General features: G+C 40.5%; 1 protein-coding gene across 1 annotated transcript in view; it reads right to left on the bottom strand.

Annotated features, from left to right (window-relative positions):
* LOC126481322 (SET and MYND domain-containing protein 4-like) overlaps positions 1–26,694 on the bottom strand; it is a 117,358-nt gene that overhangs the window by 71,130 nt on the left and 19,534 nt on the right. Inside the window, exon 3 of the mRNA XM_050104986.1 lies at positions 9,118–9,283. Coding sequence (XP_049960943.1) covers positions 9,118–9,283 — 166 coding nt within the window. The remainder of the gene's footprint in view (positions 1–9,117; positions 9,284–26,694) is intronic.

A 26,694-nucleotide genomic window follows, 5' to 3' on the forward strand; every position in this document is an offset into this window, starting at 1 on the left:
GATGAACAAAAACACTGCTGACAGCAGGTAAAATTTGATTTTAACTAACCACACTGCCAATTTCATGGATTACAGTTGCATCTTCACATGCGACAAAGATTGTTTCATTAATCATGATAGGTGAAGAACACTGAGTTCACCTACAAAGGATTAATGCAATAATTTTTGTTGCGCCTGAAAATGAGAGTGTAAGCCAAGAAACTGGTAGTGTGGTCAATTAAAACCAATTTTTACAAGTTGTCAGCAGTCTTTTCATTCATCATGATCTGCAGCAGCTGCAGATGACCTGCACATAATACAGTTTGTTAATTAGAGGACTGATACCATAGAGTGAGAACAATTACCAGCCTGGATCCTTATGTTCATCTCTGTCTGGCATTCTGTATCCTATGGGAAAATTGTCACTGGAAAATTAAATTCTCTAACCCTTTTATAGAATAGTTCTCCCTCTATTAGTGGCCAAAGTGGACCTTTTGCCCTCAGTAAATCCCTGTTCATGATAAGATATTCTGTTTGTACTTTTTTTTTTTTTTGTTCTCCACATGATCACCTAAGGCTGCATAGCAACAAGTGATGCATTCACTGAAGTTCTCAGTGATGGGTTCACAAACATCTGGTGGGATGTTGTTAACAACCCTTTTAATTTCATTCTTCAATGGGTGTATTGTTTGCGGTTTGTTCACGTACATTTTTGATTTTACAAATACCCACAAAAAAACAGACACAAGATGTAAGATCGCACGATCTGGTGAGCCATTCCTAGTTGCCATGCAAAGAGGTAATCTTTTAAGGAAACTTTTCGTTCAGCAGAGCAATCATTTTATGGGGTGTGTGACATGTCAGACGATTTTGTTGAAACCAAAAATCATCATTTTCATCACTGAGGGAAAAACCTATCAGAAAGCATGTTTCAGTAACGGTTGCCATTCACAGTGAAGGCAGCTCCCTCATCACGTTCAAAAAAGTACGGGCCGATCACTACTCCTTCCCAGAACCCACACAACACAGTCTTGCATTGTGGATCGCCTCATCTGAGAAAATTATTCTTTTTGTGAAGTTCTCATTCTCCACTTGTCAAACCAAGGCCCATTGAGCATATTAGTGTCTCCTTCCATGATCTGCAGGCAATGCTTGTGTAAGTTGTATCTTGCACACATGCATTTTCAGATCTTTTAAAAGGATTTCATGAAGTGAACGTGGTGATAAATTCAATCATTGAGCTTATCAGTGAACCAATTTTCTGGGGCTTACTGTCACATCGATACACAAGACAGCTATGTTTTCTTATGTTCAAACAGAATGCAGTCGGTCTGTTTTCATAATGTTTGAAACAGAACTGGTGGTCTAACAATTCCAGATCAACTTCCGAACTGATTATTCAGTTGGAGCAGCATTATGTCCATGTGTCACACACAATTCACGAACGGTTACCTTCGGACTTTCACAGTTTTTGTAACAACTTTTTAGCATTAGGATATGTTACTCAGTTGTCATCTGCTCCATGATGAAACTAAACATCAAACAACAATACTCACCAGACAAAAGCTATCAGTCTACTAATGAGATCACAGATAACAAACATGAAAAAACCACGTCTTCCAACCATCATATGACAAAACGGCGCACAACTCAAATTTGTCCTTACTTCCTGGACACATGGTAGTGCAAGATTGAACAAACGTGGTGATAAATTCAATCATTGAGCTTATCAGTGAACCAATTTTCTGGGGCTTACTGTCACATCGATACACAAGACAGCTATGTTTTCTTATGTTCAAACAGAATGCAGTCGGTCTGTTTTCATAATGTTTGAAACAGAACTGGTGGTCTAACAATTCCAGATCAACTTCCGAACTGATTATTCAGTTGGAGCAGCATTATGTCCATGTGTCACACACAATTCACGAACGGTTACCTTCGGACTTTCACAGTTTTTGTAACAACTTTTTAGCATTAGGATATGTTACTCAGTTGTCATCTGCTCCATGATGAAACTAAACATCAAACAACAATACTCACCAGACAAAAGCTATCAGTCTACTAATGAGATCACAGATAACAAACATGAAAAAACCACGTCTTCCAACCATCATATGACAAAACGGCGCACAACTCAAATTTGTCCTTACTTCCTGGACACATGGTAGTGCAAGATTGAACAAACCCTTATTTATAGAAAACAATTTCTGAGTTTCATCTTGTCCTCTGTGTTACTTAAGTATACTCGAATTTAAGTTTCTTAGGGATTCTGAACTTTACAGTCACTTCGTTAGGGCTTCCCAGTGAATACAGTAGTTACTTGCCTGATTTCTGAAAAAGGCACATACATTTCTTCTTAGTGTTCTCACATCTTTTTGATGAAATACTGAAGAACATATTTATCACAAACTGTTGAAACAAATGAGCCCTTGGTCACAATTTTAGTCTAATTAACCAGGTTTCCAACACTTCTGAGAGTGCCTTCATCAGAATTTAAATGTTTAAAGTGGCCTATAACATAATTAAATGATTAATGGAAAATCTCATATAAAGATGTGAAACAAATACTAACAAAGAGATAGAGGGGCTGGCCAGTACTTACCTCAGCTCAGTACAGCCGATAGATACACAAAAAACAGAACCGAAAATTTACGTTCCTAGCTTTCGGAACAAATGTTCCTTCATCAGGGAGGAGAGAGGGGAAAGAAAGGGAAGAAGGGAAAGTGGATTCAGTTACTCACAACCCAGGTTATGAAGCAACAGGGAAAGGAAAACAGGGAGGGTAGCAAGGATGGAGGCATGGTTGTCAGAGGGAAGCCAAAGATATTCTACTGTAAGTACTGTGCCAGCTTCAAACCAAAGAGGATGCATACAGAAGTAAAGAGGTATATAGTATAAAGATAAACACAACTATGTAGGATGAAAAGATGCGTGAATGGCTAAAGAGGAAAGGGAAAGAGGAGAAGACTGAAGAGCAAATGGGAGTGAGGTTGTTTAACGTAGGTTCAGTCCAGGGGGATGGCGGGATGAAAGGATGTGTTGGAGTGCATGTTCCCATCTCCGCAGTTCAGAGGGACTGGTGTTGGGTGGGAGAAACCAAATGGCACATACGGTGTAGCAGGTTCCTAGGTCCCTAGAATTATGCTGGAGGGCATGTTCCGCTACTGGGTATTTGACATCTCCTAGGCGGACAGTTCGTCTGTGTCCGTTCATGCGCTCAGCCAGTTTAGTTGTTGTCATACCGATGTAAAATGCTGTGCAGTGCAGGCATGTCAGCTGATAAATGACATGTGCAGTTTCACACGTGGCCCTGCCTTGAATTGTATATGTTTTACCAGTAGCGGGGCTGGAGTAAGTGGTTGTGGGGGGATGCATGGGACAGGTTTTGCAGCGGGGTCGGTTACAGGGGTAGGAACCGCTGGGTAGAGAAGATAGTCTGGGAATATTGTAGGGTTTAACAAGAATGTTACGGAGGTTAGGGGGGCGACAAAAGGCAACTCTGGGTGGTGTGGGGAGAATTTTGTCAAGGGATGATCTCATTTCAGGGGTTGACTTGAGAAAGTCATATCCCTGGCGGAGTAATTTGTTGATGTATTCGAGGCCAGGATAATACTGGGTGACAAGGGGGATGCTTCTGTGTGGTCTGGGGGTAGGAACATTGTTGTTTCCTCTTTAGCCATTCATATCTTTATACTATATACCTCTTTACTTCTGTATGGATCCTCTTTGGTTTGAAGCTGGCACAGTACTTACAGTAGAATATCTTTGGCTTCCCTCTGACAACCATGCCTCCATCCTTGCTACCCTCCCTGTTTTCCTTTCTCTGTTGCTTCATAACCTGGGTTGTGAGTAACTGAATCCACTTTCCCTTCTTCCCTTTCTTTCCCCTCTCTCCTCCCTGACGAAGGAACATATGTTCCGAAAGCTAGGAACATAAATTTTCATTCTGTTTTTTGTGTATCTATCGGCTGTACTGAGCTGAGGTAAGTACTGGCCAGCCCCTCTATCTCTTTCTATAACATAATTACAAATTTGTGGGAAAATAAAATGTTTTATATAAAAGTGTAAGTACTGACAAACAATACAAGACAGAGACAGTACTTACATGTCACATATACCGTACAATAAATAACAGGCCAGAAGGGCTTTAGTCACAAAATTTTTTTCTTCCAGAAACTACTTTGGTACGAACCTATAACTATTTACTTTTTTAATTCTGTTCAATATATAGTTGAGCAGTAGAAATTGTGTGATACTTGTTGCAGTCAGCTTTGTCAACCTTCTCATAAACTGGCCAAATGATCACTGTTTTTTAGTTTCCTGGAATTTATTTCATTACCATATCTTCTAGATTAGTTACTGAAATTCTGCTCGCGTTTCTATTTTGGATGCCATCCTCACCTGGGTTTTGGATTTTCCTCAATTTCCTCACTTGTGTTTTCATTTACTTAAATGTGGATGGAGGATAATCTGGATATACACTGACTGGATATTGAAATTTTTCTTTGTTGGATTGACCATTTTAATGTCTGAAATAACATAAATGATAAAAAAAATCTCAGTGGACTCACTGTCATTCCCTTTTATTCTCACTTACAATCATTCACTTATACACACACCTATACTATGTTAAAATGTATGCACATGGTATTCCGTATATATACATGGGTAACAGATAATTATGAAAGAAGGATGAAATAACAGGCCAGGGAAGTTTGGATGGCTGCTATTCAAACACCTGGCAATCATAAATATTTTTAATCTCTCTAATCTCAGTTGCTGGAAATATCAATATAGTGCTTTTTAAGTTATGTTTATCTATATGTGACAGAATAATAATCATTAATATAATAAACCTACCTAACAAATTGAGTATGACATCAGCCAAGATACACAATTTAAAAGTTTTATGACATATGTTTCCTCATCACTTAAAATACAGGACATATAATTCAATAAATTGAAGGTTGCTCAACTTCCACACAATATAAAATACATTCACTTGAAATGTGGTGTATCAAAAATTGTATCTGAGGATTATTTGGTTATTGAAATTTTTGACGGCTACTTACTTCCGTCACCCAAAGCACTAATTTTCCCACGGGCACACAACGTTTTGCCTCAGCAGTAACACTGCTGCTTACAAGACAGAAGTTAGCACACATTATTGGCTGCAATATCAATGAACTCATTTCGCTGTATTTCACTGTGCATAGCTATCTAGAAGAATGAGACCTCCTTTCCTGCCTTGGTAGGTAGAAAAGGAAATACTGTACAATCTGAATTAATTTTCTGGTTGGAAGCATGAGCTAGATACCATGAAAGGCATGATTACATTGCATCTGCTCCTCTGGTGCCAGGATATAACACTGGAAAAATGTGAATGCCTATTGGAAGTGGGTCTTGAGACAACATTCAAAACAGACCACAGAACACATGGCAAAAATTCTGTGATTTGCAATAGCAAATGTTTAAAAAAATACATTCTTAGGTACAGTTCACTCATTAGCTCAGTGTAGATAAAATAACTCTAATATGTAGAAAACTTCCAGCAGAATGTACATATTTAAGAGTAAATGACACCACTCATTAAATAGCAGAGGTGTGGAGTCATTGAGAGGTATGCAAAAGAGAATGAAAACACTGCTAGCTTTTGGAATAAATCTTTTGACAAGCTAGAGTACACACACACACACACACACACACACACACACACACACACACACACACACCTTGTCAAAGGATCTGGATTTATTATGAAACATAGCAAAGATTTTTTATTTTCTTTATTGCATTTGGTACTTCCAGAATTCTAGGAAAAAGGCAGCTACACTCCTCACTCTCCTTACTGCTATTAAAATACTCCTGCAAAAAAAGGAAAGTGTATGTGTGTATATCTGGGGTCTCCTGTCAAATCCCTGGATCAATTTCAAATAAATTTGACACAGACCCAGCAGGCCTCACAAGTATCAGCACTGTAAGGTTTATAGCCTCCTAGCTCCAACAGGAGTGAAGATATGGGTAATAATGTGTTTTCCAGCCTCTGGTATGTACGCTACCCTTCCCGACACACTCGTTGTGTGGGAATCGTATCAGGCTGCCAAATCAATCTGCTCTGCAGGTCAGCATAAATTTCAGGTGCTAGAAACAGTGTTCTGGGCCCCAACATGCAAGCTGCCCTGCACGATAAATTTGTAGTGGGAGTTGTACCAGCTGCTTTATTGAACTGTATTACAGGGGCTACATGTGATGATGAGCATGGATGGACAGGCTGACATGGATAGACGAGGGATGGATGGAGTGAGGGGGAGGAGAAAATGGGCAGAGAAAGGGGGGAGTGGGGGCTGCTTGAGGCAGGTGGAAGGTGTAGAGGGGTAGTGAGCAGGTGGGAAAGGAAGAGGGGGAGGCTGGGATGGAAACAGAGAGGAGGAGAAGGCATGGTCAAGAGGGAGGAGGAGGAGGAGGAGGAGGAGGAGGAGAGAGAGAGAATTGGGAGAAGGAGATACACAGATAGAGGTGGGAGGATGAGATGGTCAGACTGAGGGAGGAAGTTGTGGACACACAGAGATGTGTTCAACACGTGTGAAACACATGCGGGGAAAGCAACTCGGTAAAGGCTAGTATACATACAAAAGCACAGTGCATGTACGTGTGTATGTCTGGAATCTCCTTCCAAACCCCTGGATCTGTTTCAACTAAATTTGGCATACAAACAGAAAGTTTCACGAGACACAGGGGGAAATGTGCTTTTTTTTTAGCCCCTGCCATATAGGCTGACCTGCATACCAGGCGTGTTGTATCGCTCTACCTTACTGACCTGCTTCATAGGGCAGCCTACATTCTGGCGCCTCAAGTGTAAATGGCCTATGACAGGTATGTTGTATTGGAGTAGTGTCAGCTTACATTATTGCTCTGCATGGTAGTCTATGCGTCAGATACAAAACCCCGTTTTTGAGCTCAGATATGGATGCTACCCTGCACGACAAACATGTTGTGCGAGCAGTATCAGCCTGCTTTATCGACCTGTTTTGCAAGTGCTACACATGCAGAAGGGCATGGATGGGGGAAGGCTGAGACAAATAGAGGAGAGGATGGATGGAGAGAGAAGGAGCAGGAGGGGATGAATAGGGGGAGATGGGGAGGAGGAGATGTAAAAAGAGTTGGGTGAGGAGGAGATGCATGCAATATATGTACTGAGCACGGGGACTTGTAAGGTTGTAATTGACAGAGATAATGAATAACACACTTCCGAAATATTTTGAGACCTTCCCAAGGCATCTAAACTAATCATTCCAACTGAACTGCATATATATTTGTTACGCACATCAGATCACATTATGAGAAGGGAATAACAAAGCTCTACTGCTAGGAGAAACAATGCGTTAGGTATGGTGTATTGCAAGAATCCATTATGGGATCAACAGTTTTTTTTAATTAATTTATTTTTTTAAATATAATTGTCACTAAGTCAACCAGTCTGTACCACAAGATGTTATCTTATGACAAAACTTTTTTTAAAACCATTTTTTTACTTTTAGCTGTTCAAGTTTGTTATTGAAATATTGCAATCACGTGCCCTTGTTAATGTATTGGTACCAACTGATGTTACTCTGGAAACTGATTAGCTGGTGCAACATTACTGTTGAGCACCACAGCATCTCTACTCCAATGGTGTTGATCCTCATGTGGGTCCTCTGATTTGATCATGCCAGAATCTGGCATATAAGCCAGCCCACGGCCAGCCTAAGCCAGTGTTGATACGAGCGGTGGAGTGCACACCGCAAGTTTTATTATATCACCTACGACATTATTCTGGTGTACTGCTGTGAATAAACTCTGTTGTTTGTGGCTGTTGATTGCCGAATGTCAAGCATAAGATTCATTGTCATATTGCAGCACAGACACAGGTTAAAAATAACAACAGCCCTAAACAACTGTGTCACAATAATCGATGGTAACAGAGTTAACGGCTGTTATTGCCATCAAGGGTGACACAGCCTTATGAAGACACTGTTATTTTTAACCTATTTCTATGAACCTTATGCTAGACAACGACACACAAGCGAAAATTGCAAAAGTTCAATAAAAGCAGTTATAATCAAAAGTGGAAAATGATGTTACTTAAAGAATTTATAGTGGCTGTGACCCACATTAGAAGAAGTTAGGATAATTATTTCTGGTTATGCATCCAAACTGACAGTAGCTATCACTGCGATATGGCAAACTCTTCTGGGGAAACTTATCTGCCACCAAAGATTGTATTTTATCCCAAAGAAGAACTGTAAAAGTCAGGGAAATTTCAGACTTTAAAATTAGTACAGGTCTTTTATTTAAGAAACTTCATTTACTTTTATTACTGTGCTTAAATGTCTAGTTGCACAAACACAGTATTCTGCAAATCCTATCATGAAGGAAAGCCTTAAAGGATTTGGAACAAGTCAAGTTATAGATTAACAAGCAGCAGCAGTCACTGCTCGCTACTCCTGTAAAGTCTACTAAGAACAAATTATGACTTTTGTTACTCAAACTGATAATTGTGCTAATTACTACTATATAACTTAACAAATAATAAAATTCATTACCAATCTTTTATAGAGTAGTAACAACCTGGTATCTATGGAACAGATATTACATAAGAAGTAAGCATGATGCACATTTTCAATATGCACTTGCAGCACTAAAGTGCAAACAAACCAACATAAACAGGGAGCAAGCTGTACAATAAGTTAAATGACAAAAGATACTTCAACATTTTAGACAGCTGTTAATAATTGCTTGCTGTAAAATGTTTAAGTATAGATCAGTATTTTGTACTATCACTATAAAAATTAAATGTATGTGAGAAAAGTAGGTACATAAATATTGAGTGATTTTTTTTAAAGTGTTAGATGTTTGAAACATATATAGTTTAAAGATAATCTGTATATATGACAGATACATCAATGCCAATATTGTTCTCGTGCTACATAGAAAACCTGTAAGTAAAATAATGCTTCGTTTCAAGATGCAAATAAAAGAACAAATTAGCGAAGATGGTCTTGTATTATCCGTTCACTGACATAAACAAAAAATATATGCATGGAAACTTGAATAACGACCACAAAATGAACTGTATCAATATGTGATTGACTATCTTACCTATGTTAGCATCCTTCAACAGCTGCAGTGCACAGTTATAGGCATCAATGGCTTCTTTGTATCTGTTCAGTTTTTCCATACATTCGGCCTTCCTGGTATAGAGTTTATATTTCAAAGACTCTGGATAGTTATTACCTAATGCTAATTCAATGTCCTTAAGGCATTCCTGTAAATAAAAATACAAGGAACCACTAATAAGTTGGTGGCATGTAGAAAATAAGTTATGTTAAAGGCTAGTAAAGTGAAACAATTTGGAAAATATTAAGACAAAATTTAACTACTTGAGCTATAAATTTCATGAAAAAAGTTATAAAATAAATGGATCATATTACAATGAGGATACAGGAGCATAATATTCAACAGATTGACAGTTTGCTACACTATCAGTAATGGCATTTCATTATTGTCAATATTGGCAAGATATGAATGTGTCTAATTACATATGACTCTCCTTCCAATGCCTCAGCACCAATTTTCAGTAACTCTACCATGTTCTCTTTCCCTGTTTACTGTTGAATTCCCACCTCCAATTTTTTCGTCCTGTGAAACACTGCTGGGTTGTACATGACGTGCATTGACAGCGATTGCAATGATGACAACGATGAAAAATAAAAAAACCTATAAACCACAGACTCTACCACTGATGGAGGGGAGCGTCACTTCTCTTCTTCAACAACACAGACAGCTGTTCTCATTGCCACATTAAGCTAGCACGCAGTCCATTGTAAATGCTGAGAGGCCGCCCTTGGTTTGCTTTAGGCCTCAAAGTTTAGCATATAAAACAAAACAGCACTTTACTTTTGTCCCAAAACGATGGATGGTTAATCATACAAGAATTTAAAACATAAATTATTTTCACACTATGCTAAAACATAAATGCTCTCTTACCGCATTCACATTTTTTATACAAATTCACTTAATTAAATCTGTGCAAAATAATAAACTTAATACAATGATTAAAATGAGGAATTCAAGGAGCAGAGATTAAATTTAAGAAAAGAATTACATTTAAAACCAAAATAAATTAATGAAAATAAACTACCACAATAATTCTGCTTAAGGATTTTAAAAATAATTACCGTTCTGTAACTACTAAACATGTGACCTTTAGCTAATGAGCCTGTAGCCTTGGCTATTATGCTATGGGGCTACAGGGTAAACTCAGGTTATTTTTAATTTTTTAGTCTCTCACGAGAAATTACTTTTGTCATATTTTCACAAATGAGGGTCCACCAGGGTGGGTGGCTGCATGGTGTGAAACCTGGCACCCAGTCCTACACCACCATATGTGTGATTTCAAAAAGTTAATCTCACCCTTGGTGGCTCAACGTGAAGTATATATTTACTGTATTCGGTAGTACATGAATTATAACAACAACATTTTAAAATCAGATTGATCACTAATAATTGATATGAATATTGTTATATATGTTGCACTTTTCTTAAAACTTGGTAGCATATATAAACAAAACGAATAAGCTTACCTTGTATGTATTGTATTGTATGTTAACCGGGGGCCTAGAAACGATGGAGAGGCTCCGTCCCTGCTGCAGCCGCAGTGGTTACCGCAGTCCACTTCACCCCTCTGCTGCCCCGCACCAAACCCAGGGTTATTGTGCAGTTCGGCCCCCTGTGGACACCCCCCCCCCCTCCCCCCAGGGAACATCTCATACCAGATGAGTGTAACCCATATGTTTGCATGGTAGAGTAATGGTGGTGTACATGTACGTGGAGACCTTGTTTGTGCAGCAATCACCGACATAGTGTAGCTGAGGCAGAATAAGGGAAACCAGCCCGCATTCGCCGTGGCAGATGGAAAACCGCCTAAAACCATCCACAGACTCACCGTACTTCAACACAAGTCCGCCGGGCGGATTCGAGCTGGGGACCAGGCGCTCCTTCCCGCACGGAAAGTCATGCGTTAGACCCCACGGCCAACCAAGCTTACCTTACTCTTCAGTGTTTCTCGTTTTTCTGTTAGAATATTTTGCAATCACTATATACAACAATATTTCAGCCTATTAATATCTTCTCTTGTCATTAAACAGTCGTGCATAACAGGTGTACGTGAAACAAAGTTAATTGTTGGATGGTTTTATGGGCCACACGATTCTGCTGTGAAATTCACAGGAAGTCTACGGTCGATAGCATGTAAATACCCAGATCATGCAATACTAGTTGGAGGCGACTTTAACCTGCCGAGTATAGACAGGGATGCCTATGGATTCACTGCGGGGCAGGGGAGAGGAAGGGGGGGGGGGGTTTACAGACAGTTATGCGACGTACTTTTGAAAACATTTTCTGAAAATTATCTCGAGCAGCTAGCTTGGCAGCCCAGACACAATGGAAATATCTTAAGCCTGCTAGCTAAAAATAGGCCAGACCTCATCAACAATGTCAGTATAGAAACGGGGATTAGTAATCATGACGCCATTATAGAAACTATGATTATGAAAGTGAATAAAGCAGTCAAGAAGGCTAGGAGAGTGTTTCTGATAGATAGAGCAAATAAGCAGTTATTAACATCTCACATAAGCAATTATTAACATCTCACTTAAACAGTGAATTCGAATCATTTAGTTCCAGTAAGATGGATGCAGAGGAATTATGGGCAAAGTTTACGCAGATTGTACTGTAAGGATGAGGCAGATAGTAGGCCAAAAGTAGGGGATTTTATTTTATTTTTTATTCGCTTTCAAAAGTCACTTTATCCTCAAGCAGTAGCCGGCAGCTTCAGCTGCCTGTAACTTTCCCATCCCATGATCCAGGACCAGCAAGTCAGCACCGGGATAGGCAATCTCGATCATGCGCCTCCATCGTGTGCTGACAAGGTAACACCATCTCTGCAACACTGAGCAGGCCACACTCTGGAAATTTCCATGCCGCCCCGCGGGTTTCTCAGCTTCTGACCAATCAGGGCTGAGGAAGCCGTGTGGCTGAGCTGGATGTACTCTGCCGCCCTCCGTCGGGGCTCTCTTTCGATTGTGTGCCCTGTAGCAGCCAACATCTCCTGCCCTTCCCGGTGCTGCAGCACCATGGACTTTGTTTTTTCAGTAGCTGCCACACCAGTCAGACTTGTCCGAATGGCAGACACCATTTTTCCTTAGCTACGTGAACTACATTTCGCCCCTGACTACGCTCTGGCTCACCCTCGCCTCCATAGGCCTGACTATGTGCTCCTTTTTCAATGCAGTCTCTGCTAATAAAAGACCTATTAACTAAAATCTTCCTAATGGTTCATTCCTGCCCACTGCCTTCCAATCCAGCTGTCCTGTACAGTACACCATCGTGTGGAGAGTTATGTGCCTAATAAGTGGAGATAGGATGGAAAAGACCCACCATGGTTTAATAATGAAATTTGGTCGATGCTGAGGAAGCAGAGGCTGTTGCACTCTCGATTCAGAAGGCTCTGAGCACTATGCGACTTAACTTCTGATGGATTCAGAAGGGAACACATAAATGATGACAAGCGAAGGTTAGTAGAGATTCATGCAGCTGTGAAAAGGTCTTTGCACGAAGCACACAACAATTACCACCATGACATCTTAGCAACTGATCTGGCAAAGAACCAGAGAAAATTCTGGTCATCTGTAAAATCGCTAACAAGTCTAGGGCTTCCATTGAGTCCCATGTTGCTGGTATGACAGCTGATGATAGCAAAATGAAAGCTAATGTTTTAAATTTCACGTTCAGGAAATCATTCACAAAGGAGCATCGTACAAACATACTGTCATTTGGCCATCAGACAGACTCCCATATGAATGACATACTACACACATCAAAAAAAGTTTTGCATCACCCCAGTTCGCAGAACTCCTGAAGTAGACGTTGACTGTGGATGTTGTATCACAGACACAGTCCCTCTGACTGTTCAGGGATGTCACTGAACCCACCCAAAGGTGTAAGTAACCATGCATGAGCAGCGCCTATTACACGGAGGGGGTCCAACAGCCGATCAGTTCCAGTCATTCCACCAGGAAGGCAGTACACAGCTCATGTTGTCTGTAGTTCAACCATGCCTAGATGGTCAATACCGCAGTTCGATCGCGTCCGCATTGTTACTTTGTGCCAGGAAGGGCTCTCAGCAAGGGAAGTGTCCAGGCGTCTCAGGGTGAACCAAAGCGATGTTGTTCGGACATGGTGGAGATACAGAGAGACAGGAACGGTCGATGACATGCCTCACTCAAGCCGTCCAAGGGCTACTACTGCAGTGAATGACTGCTACCTAAGGATTATGGCTCAGAGGAACCCTGACAGCAATGCCACCATGTTGATTAATGCTTTTCGTGCAGCCACAGGACGTCATGTTACGACTCAAACTGTGCAGTTGGCTGCATGATGCATAACTTCACTCCTGTTGTCCATGGCAAGGTCCATCTTTGCACCCATGACACTATGCAGCGTGGTACAACAACATGACGAATGAACTGTTCAGGATTGGCATCTTGTTCTCTTCACCGATGAGTGTTGCATATGCCTTCAAGCAGACAATTGTCCGAGACACGTTTGGAGGCAACCCGGTCAGGTTAAAGTCTTAGACACACTGTCCAGCAAGTGCAATGTGGTGGAGGCTCCCTGCTGGTTTGGGGTGGCATTATGTGGGGCCAATGTACGCTGCTGCTGATGGTCAAGGAAGGCGCCATAACAGCTGTACGATACGTGAATGCCATCCTCGAACTGATAGTGCAACCACATAGGCAGCATATTGGCGAGGCTTTCATCTTCATGGTCTACTATTCGCACCCCCATCATGCACATCTTGTGAATGACTTCCTTCAAGGTAACGACATCGCTTGACAGGAGTGGCCAGCATGTTCTTCCAGACATGAACCCTGTTAAACATGCCTGGGATAGAATGAAAAAGGCTGTTTATTGACGACGTGACCCACCAACCACTCTGAGAGATCTATGACAAATCACCGTTGAGGAGTGGGACAATCTGGACGAATAGTGCCTTGATGAGCTTGTGGATAGTATGCCACGATGAATACAGGCATGCATCAATCCAAGAGGACGTGCTACCGGGTATTGGAGGTACCAGTGTGTACAGCAATCTGGACCACCACCTCTGAAGGTCTCGCTGCATGGTGGTACAACATGCAATGTGTGGTTTTCATGAGAAATATAAAAGGCGAAAATGATGTTTATGTTGATCTCTGTTCCAATTTTCTGTACAGGTTCCAGAACTCTCGGAACCGAGATGATGCAATTTTTTTTTTTATGTGTGTAATAAGCATACCTGATGTAGAAAACAACCAAAGAATTTGAAAGCAAATAAATCACCAGGTCCAGAAGGAACCCCAGTTAGATTTTACAGAGTACTCTACTGCATTGGCCTCTTACCTAGCTTGCATTTATCAAGAATCTCTCACCCAACACTAAATCCCAAGTGACTGGAAAAAAGTGTAGGTGACTCCATTACATAAGAAAGGTAAACGAATAGACCTACAAAGTTACAGACCAATATCCCTGACTTATGTTTGCTGCAGAATCCTTGAACATCTTCTCAGTCTGAATATAATGAACTTTCTTGAGACTGAGAAGCTTTTTTGCACAAATCAGCATGGTTTCAGAAAGCATCACTCATGTGAAAATCAGCTTGCCCTTTTCTCACATGATATACTGAGAACTATGGATGAAGAGCAAGAGGCAGATTCTATATTTCTAGATCTCAGGAAAGCGTTTGACACGGTGCTCTATTGGAGGCTGTTAATGAAGGTATGAGCATACGGAATAATTTCACAGATATGTGAGTGACTCGAAGACTTTTTAAATAATAGAAATCAGTATGTTGTCCCTGATGGCGAGTGTTCCTCAGAGACAAGGATATCATCAGGAGTGCCACAGGGAAGTATGTTAGGACTGCTGTTGTTCTCTACGTATACACATAAATGATGCGGCTGATGGTGTGGACAGCAATCCGCAGTTGTTTGCTGATGATGCTGTGGTGTATGGTGAGGTGTCGAAGTTGAGTGACTGGGTATTGATGACAAGATGACTTAGATGAAATTTAAAATTGGTGTGATGAATAGCAGCTAGCCCTAAATGTGGAAAAATGTATGTTAATTCGGATGAGTAGGAAGATCAAACCTTTAATGTTCAGATATGGTCTTGTGTCCTGCTTGACACAGTCAAATCATTTAAATATCTGGGCATAACGTTGCAAAGCGATATGAGGTGAAATGAACATGAAAAATGTGGTAGGGAAGGCAAATGCTAGACTTCAATTTATTGTGAGAATTTTAGGAAAGAGTAGTTCACCTGTGAAGGATATCACATACAGGACACTGGTGTGACCTATTTTTGAGTACTGCTTGAGTGTTTGGGATCCATACCAGGTCGGATTGTAGGAAGATATTGAAGCAATTCACAGGCAGGCTGCTAGATTTGTTACCGGTACGTTCAAGCAACACGTGTTACAGAGTTGCTTTGGGAACTGAAATGGGACTCCCTGGACAGAAGGTGACGTTCTTTTCAAGAAACACTATTGAGCAAATTTTGAGAACCGAAATTTGAAGCTGACTGCTGAACGACTTTGCCCGTAAGGGCCATGAAGATAAGATATGAGAAATTAGGGCTCATACAGAGGCAAACTGACAGTCATTTTTCCCTTGCTCTATTTGTGAGTGGAACAGGAAAGGAAATAACAAGTAGTGGTACAGGGTACCATCCACCACGCACCATACAGTGGCTTGCAGAGTATCGATGTAGATGTAGAACAGTAGTGTCATATCTTAGTACTCCACAGCAAGTAGTAAGAAAATGACACAAAAGAAATGCAGGAACCATGAAACTACAGCATGTTCTGCAACAATAATGCACCAACAAGAAAGCAGTCTCCACTCTAGGCAGCTTGTATCAAAAGTACTCTAGGTAAAGTAAATACATTGTAGAAGAAATGAATAATTGTAACAGTAGAATTACAAAAATGAGTACGGTATCCATTAATTACTTTTATTGGTAATCAACAGACCCCTATTCTAATTAATTGGGTTGCTCGGACTAGCTTGGATAACATTAGAGAATTTCCCTGTAAGTTTTGCTATGTTGTCAATCTACGAAACATAACATATGGTGTGCCCAGTGCTCACTCTTAGAAATGAGCTAAAATTGTTATTACTCATTGTATATTTGAACACCATAATCTTTCCATTGAACAGTAGGTAGAACATGATTAATATCCAACTTAACAGATTCTACTAACACCCAGGTGCGGGGACCCCTAATGCATGGGGCCGGTAGCATTTACTAACTCTCACTATGTGGCTAAAATGGCACTGGCTGTTCTGCAAGCACGAAGACATGTGATACAGGGTACTTCCCATTGTACCATTTATTAGGGCTTCTTCTTGTCCCATTCACATATGGAGAAAGAATGACCATTTAAACACCTCTGTGCACACTGTAATTACTCTAATACTGTCCTTGCGATCCCTAGGAGAGAGATACATAGGGAGATGTAGTACATTCCTCGATTCATCATTTACAGCTGATTCTTGAAATTTTATAAGTAGTTTCTCGATTTAGTATCTGCAAGGGCATGACAATGCCACGGGATCATCAGTCAGCATGAATTTAACTATACAAGCCACCAGTTGCTCAACTACAACCCAGGGAGCTTAACTCTGGATGAGGGAATTAACCTTGATGTACGAGCCATTCTACAGGGGAGCAGAGTCTGAATACCACACAGAGAACAAGCATGGAGGAAAACACAATATGTGACCTGTGTGAGCAACTGACAACTGAGCACATGGAGAAGGATGAGAAGATTAGTGTTTAACATCCCGTCGACAGCTAGGTCATTAGAGACTGAGCACAAGTTCGGATTAGGGAAGGATGGGGAAGGAAACCAGACGTGCCTTTTCAAAGGAACCATCCCAGCATTTGCCTGAAATGATTTAGGGAAATCATCGAAAATCTAAATCAGGATGGCCAGAGATGGATTTGAAATGTCATCCTCCTGAATACGAGTCCAGTGTCCTAACAACTGTGCCTCCTCGCTCAGCCTGAGCACATAGAAACAGAGCACTGTGCAAGGCAAAGTCTTCATCCATAAGCACTGAAATCAATGGTGGAACTAACTGACAAGCCTGTTAATGCCAGCACACAATCACCTCAGTCAGTGGCTCTGCCCAAGACAAGCTTTGTCTAAGCTCTTCATGACAAGTGTTCTGTGATAACTGCACAGCTTCTCTGTCTTCATCTCAACGTTTGCTGATGGAGATTATGAACTCAAAATAGTTTCTGTCTATCTTCAACTGTTTGCCATTTCAGTCTTTACAGCATCTCCATTACATTCTCCCAGGGTCAATCAAACCTTTGAGCATTCATGCTGCCCTTCTCTGAATATGTTAAGTATCCCCTGCTAGTCCCATTTTGTATGGATCCCACACACTTGAGCAATTTTCTAGCATTGGCCACATGGATGTTTGTAAGCAATCTCCTTTATAGACTGATTGTATTTCCTTAGTATTCTAACAATGACCCACAATCTGCCATTTGCTCCATTTACAACTGAGCCTATGTGGTCATCCTATGGTGGGGCCAGACAGCCACATGATCCTGCAGAGGAGTAGCAATTTTTTCAGTAGTTACACGGACAACACTCTGGAAGATTGACCAATTTGGCCTTGTAATATGGGAACTACAGCCACACGATTCCCCATGGGTATGCAGCTCTGCTTTATGAATGAATGATGATGGCATCCTCTTGTGTAAAATATTCCAGAGGTAAAATTGTCCCACATTTGGATCTCCAAGTATGGGATAATCTGGACACTGTTACCAGAAAAAGAAAAAAATTGGCATGCTACTGGTTGGAGTGTGAAATGTTAGACCGTCTTAACCAGCTGCATTATAGAACTTGAAGTCAGATGTGGTAGGAGTTAGTAAATGACAAGTAACAGATAGGACGGGATTTCTCATTACAATAGAAAAAGGTAGTCAACACAAAATCAAATACGAGTAATGAAGGAGTAGGTTTAATAACGAACAAGAAACGAGGGATGTGCATAAGGTACTATGAATAGCATAGTGAACAGGTCATCAGACAGACACAAGGCTACAACTCACCAACTGAAAAAAAGTATGACGAGATAAAAGGAATTATCCAGTAGATTATTGGAGATGAAAAATTAACTGTGTTGGGTGACTGGAATTTGACAGCAGCAAAAGGAAGAGATGGTAAAACAATAGAAGAACATGGAATGGGCACAGGGAATCAAAGGGGAAGCTGCCTGGTACAATTTTGCACAGTGTACAATTTAATCACTTGGTCTAAGAATCATGGAAGAAGGCTGTATATGTGTAAGAGACCTGGAAGATTTTAGATAAATTATATACTGCTAAGACAGAGATTTTAAACTGCAAAACTGTTACAGGAGTAAATGTACTCTCTGGCCATATTATGAAATGCAGATTACAAGTGAAGAAACTGCAATAAGGGAGGAAATTGTGGAAGGGGAACCTCAATAAGCTGAAAGAACTGAAGATTGTTGGTAGTTTCAAAGGGAGTGTTAGGGAATATCTGACAGAAACAAGTTATAGAAACATGATAGAAGGTAAATGGGTAGCTTTCAGAAATGGAACAGTAAAAACTGCACAAAAGGAACAACTAGGCAAAAAGAAAACGCCACATTGGAATTCTTGGATAACATATGAGATATCAAATTCAACTGATGTAAGAAGAAAACATCAAAATGCAAAAAGTGAAACAGGCGGAAGGGTATACAGATACATAAAAAAGGGAGAGTGACGGGCGATGTATACGCAGACAAGGAAAAAAAATACCCGGATTTCCAGGTTAAAAATACACTTTCTCCTGGATGAAAACGTACTTTTTCCATGTTATTAAGTGACAGTATATTTTCCCTCGGAATTGTAAAACTTATCAATCCATTGAACGGTTATGTTTTTATACACAGGCATGGAATTTACCAGCACTTTAGAAAATGAAACTCAGGGAAGAAAACTCCTTTTGGAAAGATTTTTATGTGCAGCAATATGTACGCTGTATATTTTCATTTACGAAAGTATAGATTTGAATTCCACCAAACACTGCATGTCACTTTCCGAACCATTGTAATCGAGATTGTGATGCACTTTTGTAAGCTAGTCATAGCTCATGTCACGTGATCCCGCCAGCCGATGACAGCGGATATTCAAATCACAGGACACGAGATGTAGTCAGCTAATAGCAACATCACTGTTAAGTAGTGCGGATACATAAACAGGAAAAGTTAATGTTTTAAATTAATATACATAGTGTTGCCACAAGGAAAGCAAAGCTTTCATATATAATATTGGTCTCTAAGGTTAATAAGCTGCAAGAGAAGCTAAGCTTTCACGTATAATATTGATTTTTTGTGCATGTTACACTTTAGGATACATCGCACAAATGTGCCAGTAAAACTTTTAGCTGAGTCCAGTGACTTGGCCTCAAAGTTTTCCTCAAATAAATTAGCTACCACAGAGGAGAGAGAGAGCTTCCTGTAGCACTACATCAATTTGCTCATATTAACGACATGAATTTCTGATCTTCTGGGCTCGAAATACTTCTAAATGGCTCATCATCAAATGCTCTGTGATTTACGAAATTCATCGTACATTTTCGCACATAGTTCAACTTGCGTAAAAGGAAATTTACTTTGAAAGTAACGCTTTTAAAACCACCATTCGCAATATTTTCCCGTGACCCGTTAGAAATAGGTTCGTTTCAGTAGTTGTCAGAGAGCGCCCGATAACAGGCGCCACCGCACTTTGGCAGCTGCTATGACACAGGAAGCCCGTATGTTCGTATGTGTAAAACATTAAAAGATCTTACATTATGTCATAAAAGAGAAAAAGACATCAGGGGATATCTAAGAGCATTGGAATTTCATGAACCATACTAAAATGGCACATTTAAAGTGCATACTTAAAGAGAACATTCGTACGTCCAGATTCCCAATGAAGCAGGCCTTGACCTGATATTAAGCTTTCCAGTGTGGGTTTTGGGATGTAAATTTTCTTGGAGTACCAGGACTGTATTAACTAATTTTTTATTCTTTATTATGGCATAATGCCATGCGTGCTAGAAGATCAAAATGTGCACTTGAAATGCAGCGAGCAGTTGAAATTAGCCAATAGTGTGGAACTAAACACTTTGTTTCAAACACATTGACTGCCTCAGCATGAAAGATAATAAAAACAAAATTTCTTTAGCAAACTGACAAAAATAGCTTCATTGTTCTAGAAGGCGATTAATGCATGGCTGTAAGAAAAGTGGAAATAAAATAAATTTGAAACTAATAATGTATATTAGCCTTCCGTAATTATGTGAATGTATTTTAATTCACTTGATAGCTCTCGGCCACAGAAATCCATTTTGTTTCCATTTGACGAGAAAGCAGTAAACGAAGAGGAAACAGCAAAATCACTAAATGTAAACATGGGTCATGTGGAGACAACACACTTCTTCCCCACTATAACTCAGGCTGCTCTGCGCATCAGCCTCAGATCTACGATATTTCCGAACTGGGGCAACACTAAGATAGTGGTGCCCACCCGTCCCCCTACCCCCCCCCCCCCCCCTCCTCACCCAGCCTCCTTCCTTGAGCGTTTGAGATATGTCAAAAATTGTAAAAAAATCAAATTTTCGAAATATGTTAGCGCACACCTGTCTGAAGAGTCTGATACATAAAACATATGTGTTAGAGGAAATGTAAGACATTTTATTTGGTCTTAAGTGTGCCAAAGTGCAGAGTGGTTCTAGGCACTTCAGTCCGGAACTGCGCGACTACTACAGTCGCAGGTTCGAATCCTGCCTCGGGCATGGAGGTGTGTGATGTCCTTAGGTTAGTTAGGTTTAAGTTGTTCTAAGTTCTAGGGGATAGAGGACCTCAGCTGTTAAGTCCCATAGTGCTCAGAGCCATTTGATCCATTTTGTGCAGTGCCACCCCATTTCACACAGCATTCTTCTATCGCACATCACTGTATTTTGCTCCGTGGAATTGAAACGTGTATATTTTGTATTGGATGCCATCAAACTATATTCAGGACAGTGGAAATTAAAATGCCCTGGTGCCTCTCCTGCTCCCAGTTGCACGGTTTGACACTCTGCACTCTTTAAAAAAAAAAAAAAAATAAAAATAAAAAAAAATTCGCAATTAATACTGGATGGGATTATTTGTAATCAGGAGAACAAGAACTCTTCAGAAAATTTGCACTCTTTATTGCCTTTTAGCTAATAAATTTCTGTTTTGGGTGACATGAAATTAAATATAGGGTACATACCCCACCCCTATGAACCATGGACCTTGCCGTTGGTGGGGAGGCTTGCGTGCCTCAGCGATACAGATGGGCACACCGTAGGTGCAACCACAACGGAGGGGTATCTGTTGAGAGGCCAGACAAACATGTTGTTCCTGAAGAGGGGCAGCAGCCTTTTCAGTAGTTGTAGGGGCAACAGTCTGGATGATTGACTGATCTGGCCTTGTAACACTAACCAAAACGGCCTTGCTGTGCTGGTACTGCGAACGGTTGAAAGCAAGGAGAAACTACAGCTGTAATTTTTCCCGAGGGCATGCAGCTTTACTGTATCGTTAAATGATGATGGTGTTCTCTTGGGTGAAATATTCCGGAGGTAAAATAGTCCCCCATTCGGATCTCCGGACGGGCACTACTCAGGAGGATGTCGTTATCAGGAGAAAGAAAACTGGCGTTTTACAGATCAGAGCGTGGAATGTCAGATCCCTTAATCGGGCAGGTAGGTTAGAAAATTTAAAAAGGGAAATGGATAGGTTAACGTTAGATATAGGGAGAATTAGTGAAGTTCGGTGGCAGGAGGAACAAGACTTTTGGTCAGGTGAATACAGGGTTATAAATACAAAATCAAATAGGGGTAATGCAGGAGTAGGTTTAATAATGAATAAAAAAATAGGAGTGCAAGTAAGCTACTACAAACAGCATAGTGAACGCATTATTGTGGCCAAGATAGACACAAAGCCCACGTCTACTACAGTAGTACGAGTTTATATGGCAACTAGCTACGCAGGTGATGTAGAAATTGAAGAAATGTATGATGAGATAAAATACTTATTCAGGTAGTGAAGGGAGACGAAAATTTAATAGTCATGGGTGACTGGAATTTGAGAGTAGGAAAGGGAGAGAAGGAAACATAGTAGGTGAATATGGATTGGGGGTAAGAAATGAAAGAGGAAGTCGTCTGGTAGAATTTTGCAAAGAGCATAAATTAATCATAGCTAACACTTGGTTCAAGAATCATGAAAGAAGGTTGTATACATGGAAGAAGCCTGGAGATACTGACAGGTATCAGATAGATTATATAATGGTAAGACAGAGATTTAGGAACCGGGTTTTAAATTGTAAGACATTTCCAGGGGCAGATGTGGACTCGGACCACAATCTATTGGTTATGAACTGTAGATTAAAACTGAAGAAACTGCAAAAAGGTGGGAATTTAAGGAGATGGGACCTGGATAAACTGAAAGAACCAGAGGTTGTGCAGAGTTTCAGGGAGAGCGTAAGGGAACAATTGACAGGAATGGGGGAAAGAAACACAGTAGAAGAAGAATGGGTAGCTCTGAGGGATGAAGTAGTGAAGGCAGCAGACGATCAAGTAGGTAAAAAGACGAGGGCTGTTAGAAATCCTTGGGTAACAGAAGAAATATTGAATTTAATTGATGAAAGGAGAAAATACAAAAACACAGTAAATGAAGCTGGCAAAAGGGAATACAAACGTCTCAAAAATGAGATCGACAGGAAGTGCAAAATGGCTACGCAGGCATGGCTAGAGGACAAATGTAAGGATGTAGAGGCTTATCTCGCTAGGGGTAAGATAGATACTGCCTACAGGAAAATTAAAGAGACCTTTGGAGAAAGGAGTGCCACTTGTATGAATATCAAGAGCTCGGATGGAAACCCAGTTCTAACCAAAGAAGGGAAAGCAGAAAGGTGGATGGAGTATATAGAGGGTCTATACAAGGGCGATGTACTTGAGGCCAACATTATGGAAATGGAAGAGGATGTAGATGAAGATGAAATGGGAGATAAGATACTGCGTGAAGAGTTTGACAGAACACTGAAAGATCTAAGTCGAAACAAGGCCCCAGGAGTAGACAACATTCCATTAGAACTACTGATGGCCTTGGGAGAGCCAGTCATGACAAAACTACACCATATGGTGAGCAAGATGTATGAGACAGACGAAATACCCTCAGACTTCAAGAAGAGTATAATAATTCCAATCCCAAAGAAAGCAGGTGTTCACAGATGTGAAAATTACCGAACTATCAGTTTAATAAGTCACGGCTGCAAAATACTAACGTGAATTCCTTACAGATGTATGGAAAAACTGGTAGAAGTCGACCTCGGGGAAGATCAGTTTGGATTCCGCAGAAATGTGGAACATGTGAGGCAATACTGACCTTACGCCTTATCTTAGAAGAAAGATTAAGGAAAGGCAAACCTACATTTGTAGCATTTGTAGACTTAGAGAAAGCTTTTGACAATGTTGACTGGAATACTCTCTTTCAAATTCTGAAGGTGGCAGGGGTAAAATACAGGGAGCGAAAGGCTGTTTAAAATTTGTACAGAAACCAGAAGGCAGTTATAAGAGTCGAGGGGCATCAAAGGGATGCAGTGGTTGGGAAGGGAGTGAGACAGGGTTGTAGCCTATCCCCGATGTTATTCAATCTGTATATTGAGCAAGCAGTAAAGGAAACAAAAGAAAAATTTGGAGTAGGTATTAAAATCCATGGAGAAGAAATAAAAACTTTGAGATTCGCCGATGACATTGTAATTCTGTCAGAGACAGCAAAGGACTTGGAAAAGCAGTTGAACGGAATGGACAGTGTCTTGAAAGGGGGATATAAGATGAACATCAACAAAAGCAAAAAGAGGATCATGGAATGTAGTCGAATTAAGTCGGGTGACGCTGAGGGAATTAGATTAGGAAATGAGACACTTAACGTAGTAAAGGAGTTTTGCTATTTGTGGAGCAAAATAACTGATGATGGTCGAAGTAGAGAGGATATAAAATGTAGACTGGCAATGGCAAGGAAAGCGTTTCTGAAGAAGAGGAATTTGTTAACATCGAGTATAGATTTAAGTGTCAGGAAGTTGTTTCTGAAAGTATTTGTATGGAGTGTAGCCATGTATGGAAGTGAAACATGGACGATAAATAGTTTGGACAAGAAGAGAATAGAAGCTTTCGAAATGTGGTGCTACAGAAGAATGCTGAAGATTAGATGGGTAGATCACCTAACTAATGAGGAGGTATTGAATAGAATAGGGGAGAAGAGGAGGAGTTTGTGGCACAACTTGACAATAAGAAGGGACTGGTTGGTAGGGCATGTTCTGAGGCATCAAGGGATCACAAATTTAGCATTGGAGGGCAGCATGGAGAGTAAAAATCGTAGAGGGAGACCAAAAGATGAATACACTAAGCAGATTGAGAAGGATGTAGGTTGCAGTAAGTACTGGGAGATGAAGATTGCACAGGATAGAGCAGCATGGAGAGCTGCATCAAACCAGTCTCAGGACTGAAGACCACAACAACAACAACATAAAACCACTAAAGACAAAAGACAAGCAATAAAGTACACATTTCTTCAATCTTTATCTCCTAGCATTGTTTTCTCTCTTATCTTGCTACAGCTTTACATGGTTTGCTTTCCTTTCTGCGAAAGAATCTATTACTTCATCATAGTTTGTCAAACGTTTTGCTACATGAAAATCGAAATATCATTGTCTAATACTGTGTAAGCTGTTAATACAAATAGTACCCAAGACTGGTGTGGTTTCTCGATGTGATTATGTCTATTTTGTCTTTGTCTGCTAGATAAAATAAAACAGGCCTTTCTAACACTGCAGAAATAGTAACACACACCAAATAAACTAGACTGTTTTGGCACAAATGCTCATTTTTATAACATGACAGAATGTAATTCACGAAGACCAACATAAAATGCCTATTAGGCCTACCACATGCAAAAAGCTTTATGTTAGACATTAGTTGCACATTTCATTCATACGCTCCAGTTCCTCAAGAATGAGATTGAAAAGTAGTAGTACGAGATTTTTATATAAATTTGAAATCGTCATATTGTTCCCTAATTTGTATGATGTCCCCATTTCCTCTCCTTCCTCGATCTAACAAACGATCTTGTCATGACTAGTTCTGGAACTATTCCTGCCTTTGTCAAAACTTATTCGTCGGTTAACTTTACTAACCCTGTTAGGCGTTGTTATGTTCGTACAAACCATTTTCCGTGCTACTTCCATAATAGAACTTAAGCGACTGCTAGACGGGGACTGCCCTTACTAGTGTAGCAATCTGCTTGTACAGCCCGGCCCCTTTTGCTCTCTCTCTCTCTCTCTCTCTCTCTCTCTCTCTCTCTCTCCCCTTCTTCTTCTTCTTCTTTTTTTTTTTTTCCTGTGGGATCAAACTGCTGATGTCATCGGTCCCTAAGCTTACACACTACTTAATCTAACATAAACTAACTTACATGAAGGAAAACATATACACCCATGCCCGAGAGAGGATTCGAACTTCCAACGGGGGAAGCCGTGCGAACCGTGACAAGTCGCCTGAGACCGCACGGCTACCCCGTCCGGTTTATGATTCATTCAGAAATCAACTTACAGAGTGTTCAAAAACCAACAGGGGTGCACATCAAAATCATATGAGTAATCGATAGACCAACATGCGCTAGATGCTAGGCGCTCTGTGAAACAAGGTTTTTCTCCTCAAGAATATGAATTTGGCGCCCCCCCCTCATCACTCATAGATCCGGGCCTGTTGCACATGCATGTATCTGGCAGCTTGAGTGCGGCAGTAATTTTTCCCAGTTGCATCTAGCAATCTAGCTGCTTGCTGCGACTTCTTACACAGCCAACAGCCACATTTATGTAGCCAGAAATGGGAGAAGGTACCACTCATATGCCACTCAACTGAGCAAGCGCATGAGCCCGCTAATAACTGCTAAAACGAATCTGGTAAACATTTGTGACGTCACACTCATCAGAGGCAAATTCTTGTTATGAAGCACTGTATAGTCATCTTAAAGCCTTTGACACAGTTTGCTGTTGGCACACGCTTGTATGAGCACTGTGTTTTGTTGTTGTACATGGCACATTTCCTTTGCAATTTATGTTTTATTTTTGTTTTTTTTTCTCATTCACGTTTTATTGTTGCAGTACTATTCTGCAGTAGCGGGATACAGTAATATCCTTTGTTATCGAATCTTACAAGTCAAAATTACAAAAATTAAACTGAAAACTAAAACAACGAAAAATTCCCATAATTCTAAAAAATTCCCGGGTTTTTCCCAGTTTTCTCCTGGATGAAAAAATTCCCGGGTTTTTCCTGGATCTCCTGGTTGTCCCGGGTCGTATACACCCTGGACAGATAAGGCATTAACAAAAATTAGAGAACTTTTTTGGGAGGAGAGATGATGCTGTATGAACACCAAGAGTCTAGATGAAAAGCTAGAATTGAGCATAAACGTAAGGCTGGAAGATGCAAGGAATGTATAGAAGGGCTATAAAAATATAAAAGTACAAACTATGAAG

This window comes from Schistocerca serialis, chromosome 5 (assembly GCF_023864345.2).
Source record: "Schistocerca serialis cubense isolate TAMUIC-IGC-003099 chromosome 5, iqSchSeri2.2, whole genome shotgun sequence".
In the NCBI taxonomy this organism is placed as follows: domain Eukaryota; kingdom Metazoa; phylum Arthropoda; class Insecta; order Orthoptera; family Acrididae; genus Schistocerca; species Schistocerca serialis.